Genomic DNA, 8,152 nt, shown 5'->3' on the forward strand with positions numbered 1-8,152 from the left:
TTTTCTGAAAATAAGTATAGGTGCAAAAAAATTTATTAAATAGTTTTTGTAATTCCTAAAAACAGCAGTTGAAGTAAAGTTGGACTAAAGCACAGAGAGAACAGGATATCGCGCTTAGTCACGAAGGTGCAGCCCAAATCTCCTAAGTGTCGAGCCAACTTTTTATTTGGTTAGCTGCAGCGTTTTTTTTTGTCAAAAGTATCATAAGAGTCTGACTTAACCTTATTTTACTGGCGATGTTTTAATGACGAGTGTTGTAGTATCCTGATAAGAAACAGTTATTGAACTAAGGAATGAAATGTGGTAGCTAAGTTACAACATTGGGATTCTAATTAGCGTATATATCTTCAAGAGTTTTCTGGGTTTTCTATACATTTTCTACTTATCTCGCCATTTTTCTACATTTTCAGTTGGACACAACCTAGACAATTAAAAAATAATGAAGTTACGCTCCAAATCGGAAAACTTGCAGTTGTTTGTATTTGTTTTATTTATTTCATAATTTATTCAGCTCATGAGGTGTATTAGCGCCTGAAAATACTAATGGATAGTATATTCCAAAGGTTCCGTTTGAGACACTCCGCCAATTTGGAAACCAACTATCGTCTATACTTCGACTAGAATAGCATGACTGACGTGGGCACAGTCCATCAGAACAATTTAAGCCTTGAATCCAAGTGCTTGGCAACATTAAGAACAGCCTTAATGAGCTATCGCGCCCATTTGGTAACATCAAAAAATCATAACTGTCATAGTTTATGATATATTTTTAAAAATACAATTGAATATTCCTTCAACAGATATATAAAATATCCGTTATACGCGTTTTTATTTTATTTTGTAGAAACTTATTTTTAGTAGAGTCCACGAATTAACACAATGGAAGGTAAGTTTTAAGCGAAAGGGAGACGCTATAAAGTGAAAGACAGAAAAAAAAGGAAACTAAATTGAATAGACGTTAGCCTTGAGGGACTTTGAAACGCAGGAAAATATAAAAATTACAAAATGGAGCATTGATGGATTGTATATATAAAAAGCAGTTTTCCAACATTCACCATAAAGCTATCATATCTCTGGATCGATGCATTTTAGAACTTTAGTTGTTTTCGGTTTTTGTTTTTTTTTCTTTTGATAGGGATATGTTTTCGAAAGCTATGCAAGTCTAAAAGTCATATACTTGTAAGTCTATAAGAAGTTACCTCTACATATAAGGAAGTATACCTTTATCCATAAGTAATTTGAGACCGATTTCGGATCTAACTGAAATTGTATGCCAGTTCCCTTAAACATAATATTTGGGATAGGTGTCAAGTGAGACTCAAGTTCTAGTACAAAATTTTTCAAGCTCCAATGTCTGGTATTTTTTGGAAATTATCTACGTCGGAATATCCTGCAGTGACGATGAACTACGTCAATGTTGGGTTGTTTCAAAATCGAGGTAAAAGTTCTATGGCACCTATAGACAACAAAATCGGCAATCCTCGTAGGAAACATCTTCAATCAATTCAATTGAATTAGACTATCAAAAATAGTGCGTTCTATTGAATCTATAATCAAATTTGACAACATCGACTTTCCTCTTTAGGAACACCTACATATAATTGAATATATAATGCAAGAGAGTGCTCATACCAGAAAATTTCCTTCGCTTTGACTTGACGATTAATAGCCTATTCATTTCAATATATTTACGGCGAAGTAGATATAAACAGGCATACATACATACATACGAGTATATACAGTTAAAGTATCAAGTATAAAGGCAGGAGAAACAATAAATTGTCTAAACTGCCAATGAATATTGGAAAAGGATGTGCGTGCGAAAATCTGTTGCGTGAGCATATGCCTGCGGGTGGCTAATTGCACTGAACGCATACACTTATGAATATATAATATATACTATTTTTGCACTGTATGTACGCGCTTTTCCTCATGGGTGACCTACTTCGACGGTTTTATTTGGCCGTTAATTTCGCTTGGTTCATTGGTTGCAATGCGTACAGTTATTTCATTAGCTAAAGCACTTGCTAAGCGTTAGTTCGTTTTTGACAGTGGTGGCGCTATGTTTGCTAAAAAGTTAACGAAATTCGAGCGAGAGGCCTTGAGGGCGCAACGACGCGAGACGCAATTGATAACAGCGCGGGCGAGAGCGGATAAAAGTAATTTGATTCAAGATGTAATATTATTTAATTTAAAAGTTTAGTTTGTTAGGTTTAGTTGAAGAGATAAGAGTATTTCACTGGAGTGGAAGCTTAATAAGCTTACATAAATTTGAAATTATAGGATTGTGATTATTAATTAAAGAGAAATTTACAAAAAAATGTAATGAACAGTAAAGGTGAAAGTGAAAGATAAAGCTCCATCATATTGAAAGCTCTTAAGTGTTGAATGAAAGCTCCGTAGAAGTAAAACTTTATAAACACACAACTAATTTCAGCGTGCGAATAAACACATTTCTTCTATCCAACAAATTAAAAGCTCTTAAGTTTCTAATGAAAGCTCCTCAGACAAAAATGAAAATTATAGTAAAACTAATTTCAGCGTTTAAATAAAACCATCGCATCCATAACTGAAAAGTAAAATTTTATGCTCAATACCTATCTGAACACGAATTGAAAATATAAACTTATACTTAACCGTTTTTAATCATATTTATAAAAATCAAAAGCTCTTTTCTTTAAAACAAAAAATCTGAAGGATTAAATTGTGTATCTATGTATAATAAAACACAATCCAATTCAAAAATAATTAACAATCAGGGAATTCGAAAAAAGCTTTAGCAATAGTGAAAGCTCTTAAATGTCAAATGAAAGCTGCTTAGAAAAAAACTACATAAATGCACAACTAATAATGAATATGAATGTACATAATCATCGCATTCATAAATCAAAAGTGAGATTTCATAAACTTAAACTTCACCGTTGTGAAATTTTATTTATAAAATTTAAAAGCTTTTTTCTTTAAAACAAAAATTCTTGAGTATTAAATTTTGGATTTATAATAAAATGCAACCCATTTGAAAAATTTAATTACCATTCAAGGAATTTCAAAAAAACATATAGCATAATGAAAGCTCTTAGGGTCAAATGAAAGCTCTTTAGAAGAAAAATTATAAAAAACACACATCTCAGCGTTTAAGTAAAGCCATCGCATCTATTCAACAAATTGAAAGCTCTTAAGTGTCACATGAAAGCTCCTTAGAAGAAAAACTCTAAAAATACACAACTAATTTCACAATTTTACTCATGGCAAATTCATTCATGACATTAATAACTAAACGTGGTTCTATGCTCGATAGCGATCTCTATCCGTTATTTTTAATTAAAATTACAAAAGCTCAAAAGCTTTTTTTTTTAGAAAAAAAACGTGAATCTATTGTATTTTTCTTAAAAGAAAAACAATTAATACTAAGTAATCTTGAATTTTTCCTGTTTCGGTACAACTTTTTGGAATTAAAAAACGTAAAAGCTTTCGAAAACGACCGCTAAATTCAATACAGTAGAAACGAAACTCTATTCAGCTTTGAGGACATAATGAGAAATGATTAATGAAAGCTTTTAAGCTCACTCAGAAAGCATACTTTAGTTCACCTGCCTTCAAATTCAACGAAAATTATTCAAGCTCGAAGTAGTAACAAAAGCAAAAGCTCATTTATGCTCAAAATATTGCAATATATAAATTTATAAATCTCTGTTCCCTCCTTCTCTTCCCACTAGGCTTTATTTATGTGGTGAATCCGCCAGAAATTCCACGTGTTGCCTTCGGATCTTGCATGGAGCGTATTACGTTGCCTATATCGGGACCAGGTCTCTCGTCATTCATGCGCAAAATACAAGGTGAAGTGCGTGATTTTCCCGGTCCATTCGAGTATGTGCACAGCAAGGAGGCTTTAGATAAGAAAGTGAGTTGACTATTGTCTAATTCCTTTCTGAAATCATTTTTCCTTCTTTAGTATCCATCTGCGTATGGTTATTCATCGTTTGCTAGTAAATTGCCGCGCCTACCGCCCACTGATATATCACGCTTTCCCCCAATTGGCGCTTATAATGTCGAACCGAAGAAGAAAATCAAACAAGCCGCACGCCCATTCAATATTGGCACGAAACGTGTTCAAGTAAAGAAACTCGTAACACCATGGTGAGTTAAAATGATACCGTTACTTTTAATGTTGTATTATAAAATACATTTCCTTTATTGGTTTCTGCAGTCCAGCCGATTATGCGGCCGACCAACCTCGAGCCAGTCTCAACATATGCTCCGCTTTCGGTTCGCGACGCATAATTTGGCCAGCTGTTGCCGTTATTTGCACACCCGTGAATATCGCAAAATGTTCCAAGTGCAATAAAACTCCGGTCGGCGATTATTTCCATCAATTCCAATTGAATTTGGATATGTGTCGTCGCTGCATGAACAAACAGTTGAAAATGTTGAAGCGCTGCTCCACCGATCTCTTCTATCGTGCACGCATGCGCACCGAATTGAGTCTATATCGCCCGGTAAGGTACTGTGACTTCTTTCACGATCATCAGGGTACGACAGCGGCCATACAACATATGCCCACATCGACATTGCGGTATAAAATCAAAACGGAGAATTATATTTACATGTTTAAGAAGCGCTGATACGTGGCGTCACGAAATGTAACTCTGTGCTACATACATATGTATAGAGATAAATCGTAATCTTTTATAAAGAATTTAAGAAAGCTCTGTATAGCAATAAAAGCATTTTAGTGCTTTATAAATGCAATAAATAAATATTTTTTTTAAACTAAAACTAAAATGTTTCAGAAAAAGTTAGCGGAAGCTTTGAACAGTGAAAGCTCTTCCAAAGAGCTTTTGCATAATAAGGTTATCAAACTTTGTTATGAACAAATTTCTTCTGAAAGCACAAAATTAAGCGCTGAAGATCAGGTTTTACAAGGTAAGAATTTTTAAGAAAAATGGTAGCGAAAGCTTGGAAAAATTAAAGCTCTTCCAAACAACTCTTGAACACTAATGTTATCACACTTTGCTGCGAATAATTTTCAAGTCAGCATGTACCAACTGAAAGCACGAAAGGACCGAAAGCTCAAGAAGTCATTATTGATTGCTAGAAATTCATTTTTACGACCTCAGCGAGGCATATAAACTTGTAAATATTGGACGATACACTCCAATATGCATAAAGTAGCTCAAATGACCAAAAGTTATGAAAGCTTTAGAGCTTTCGAATACTAGGGTTATGAAACTCACTTTCAGCTTAAAAGTATTTCAAACTTTAAGCACAAGGCGAGCTAAAGCTCAGTCTCCAAAATTAAGTGCTGAAGATTAAAGATGAAAGCTCTTCGAAAGATTTTTTTAATTCTGAGGGTATCAAACTTAGTTGAGAATAATTTTGCTTGCAATAGTATTTCCAACCGAAAGCACAAAGCCTCAGAAAGGCACATAAATATGATCAAAAATCATGAAAGCTCTTCCATAGAGCGCTTAAATACTTATGCATATTAACGTTTATGAGAACTAATTTCTTTTTAGGAATATTTCCAACCGAAAGCACAAAATCTGTAAAAGCTCAGGTACTAAAAATTAAGCACTGAAGATCAAAGAAAGATGAAAGCTCTAACAAAGATATTTTGTATACTAGGGTTGTCAAACTTTGTGGTGAACAAATTTCATCTCAGGAGTATTTTCAACTGAAAGCTCTACGGGTCATTATTGATTTTATCTTTTACGACCTCAGCAAGGCATATAAACTCAGAAATTTTGGACGATACAAACCGATTTGATCTAAGTAACTCATATGACCTAAAAGAGAGCATTAAAGCTCTAAAATAGTGAAAGTTAGCTACGAGAATGTTCTTAAATAAAATGTGCTTTATGGGGCTTCTTATATTAAGCATATATTATTCAATATCAAGATAGGTTCTGTAAGTACAAAAAAGAATAAAGCTTTAAAGCTCACCAAAATAGCCTTATTGAACTTAAAATGAAAAGCTTTTAAAAATTTTAGAGAATTACTGTAAACACATGAAGGATATGTAACTTGCGGCTTCCTGCGATCTGAGATCACCATTTCTTATTTTAAAAGATATCTTAAATCTGGCATCTCCCATCAAATCAAACATCCGTTATGTGTCAATATTCAAAATTAATTTAGAATTGTGTTTTCTTTTGTTTGGCTTAAAAGAAAATTGTACGAATTTTTTTTCCAATTTCTGGCCTTACAAATTTCGCACATTTTTGGATCAGATATTTCTCTCAAAACATTAGAGTGACTTTATAAACTTTCAATGTTTTCGGCGGAAGCAGCACTAGAACTAGAAAACAAAATAAATGGTAAAAACTCTCTTTTCCAACCTAACCTAAATGTTAACTAATAATTTTAATAATCATTAGAATTTCCTTATGTCGTTGCTGAGTTTAAAAAGCCCGAAATCGCTTTCGGCTCCGGCACGGAACGCTTCACACGCAAGTCGACACGCGATAAAAGAAGAAGAGCAAGAGTGAAGTTCATCATAAGGGAACAACTTGAGACACCAACTTATAAATATGGCCTGTTGCACAATGTAATGTATATATATCTTAGATAACGGTAAAAGTTTATACGATTTGTAAATTTGCGCAATTTAGTATCCCTCAAATCGTGGCTATACCGCTATGGCTAATCGTTCGCCGCGTTTCAAGTTACCACCTGAATCAAAATATCCCGCACCGAATGCCTACGTTTATGAGAGACCCCAAACAGCTGCAAAAATGAGCTATCCATTTAATACCAGCGATGCTAGATCTAGGCTGCCATCGGGCAAACCCATCGGACCATCGTAATAGTCGGATGATTTGCTGGTGTACTAAATATAAAATACTTTTTTTAACGTTTTCCTCACAGACCTTGCGATTACTATCTGTATCGACGACGCATGCAGCCAGTCGAGATGGGTTTCGGTAAGCAGCGTTACGTAATACCAGGCTACGCCGTCTTCTGTGGCAATGAAAACAAGTCGCGGTGTTTTAAATGCCAAACTCAGCCAGTCGGCGATTACTATCACAATTTCGACGTGCACTTGGACCTTTGTCGGCCGTGTATGAATGCCGAACTAGCAGAGTTGAATAATTGTAAGTATAATCGTTTGAAGCGTTCGAGCCGGCTGCGTGAGTTGGGTAAATTCAAGCCGGCGCGTTGGTGCCATTTCTACCACAAACACTATTACGGCAACTTAGCGGTGAACAAGTTTCCACTCACCACTTTGCGCTTGAAAAATCGGGTGGAAAACTACTTGCAGTCATACGACAAGCTGTTGAAGTGGTATGTGCAATATTAAAGATCGGCCACAGCTCGAGGCATAAAGTTCAAAGAGGCGGCGAAAATTAAAAAAAAATTTAAAATTAAAAAAAGAAAAGAAAATATATATAAAACACAAAATTGAAAGAAAAAATATTAAAATTTACAAAACAATACATATAAAAAAATTATAAAAACTAGTTCAAAATTAAAAAAAAAAGTATTAAACTGTGTCCTTGAAGATCTTAAATGTAAACTCACACTGTACTCAATGAAAGTAAAAATTTATTGCGAACCAATAAAATTGCTTCAATTTTTATCACATGACAGTTTTATGGGATCATCAGCAATCGTCTAAGATGACCAAGTCGGGAACTGAAGCTCGAACCTCCGAAATACGAAATAAATCGTCAAATATTGAAAAAACTCACTGAGACCATTTACAGTCCTCTAAGACGACGAAGTCCGAAACTGGGTAGTATCTGATTGACACAAAGCTTTAGGATGAATATGCTTGAACCTCCGTAACACGAAATAAACTTCTAAGATTTGAAAAAAAAAACTTTGTGAGACCATTGAATATCTTCTAAGAGGACTAAGTCCGAAACTGAGTAGCATCTAGTTAACTGAAAGCGTCAGAGCTTAGATGTTTGAATCTCCGAAATACGAAATAATCCTTCAAATATTGAAAAGACTCGCTAAGACATTATAAATCGTCTAAAACTACTTAGTCCGAAACTGAATAGTACCTAGTTGACTGAAAACATTAGAGCCTAGGTGCTTGAACCTTCAAATATTGAAAGAAATCTCTGAGACCATCACAAAACTTCTACGTCGACCAAGTCCGAAACTGGGTAGCTCCTAGTTGACTGAAACCGTTGAGCCTAGATGT

The 8,152-nt window shown here is 34.5% G+C and overlaps 2 protein-coding genes across 4 annotated transcripts; both read left to right on the top strand.

Moving 5' to 3' along the window:
- Positions 1 to 1,976: 1,976 nt before the first annotated feature.
- Positions 1,977 to 4,782, top strand: LOC126755512 (uncharacterized). 3 transcript variants are annotated; one of them, XM_050468147.1, is made up of 4 exons: positions 1,977 to 2,159; positions 3,717 to 3,901; positions 3,953 to 4,137; positions 4,208 to 4,782. In XM_050468147.1, the coding sequence occupies exons 1-4, from the start codon at positions 2,063 to 2,065 to the stop codon at positions 4,620 to 4,622; spliced, it is 882 nt and encodes a 293-aa protein (XP_050324104.1). In that variant the 5' UTR covers positions 1,977 to 2,062; the 3' UTR covers positions 4,623 to 4,782. The 3 variants fall into 3 exon arrangements, with proteins under 3 accessions (XP_050324104.1, XP_050324105.1, XP_050324106.1); XM_050468148.1 differs by having other exon boundaries at positions 2,082 to 2,176; XM_050468149.1 differs by lacking the exon at positions 1,977 to 2,159 and adding an exon at positions 2,219 to 2,438.
- Positions 4,783 to 6,166: 1,384 nt separating this feature from the next.
- On the top strand, positions 6,167 to 7,527 carry LOC126755513 (uncharacterized). Its single transcript, XM_050468150.1, has 4 exons — positions 6,167 to 6,317; positions 6,378 to 6,547; positions 6,612 to 6,802; positions 6,868 to 7,527. Exons 1-4 carry the CDS (start codon positions 6,272 to 6,274, stop codon positions 7,298 to 7,300), a joined length of 840 nt encoding a protein of 279 aa, XP_050324107.1. The 5' UTR covers positions 6,167 to 6,271; the 3' UTR covers positions 7,301 to 7,527.
- Positions 7,528 to 8,152: the final 625 nt, after the last annotated feature.

Source organism: Bactrocera neohumeralis, chromosome 4 (genome assembly GCF_024586455.1).
Source record: "Bactrocera neohumeralis isolate Rockhampton chromosome 4, APGP_CSIRO_Bneo_wtdbg2-racon-allhic-juicebox.fasta_v2, whole genome shotgun sequence".
NCBI lineage: Eukaryota > Metazoa > Arthropoda > Insecta > Diptera > Tephritidae > Bactrocera > Bactrocera neohumeralis.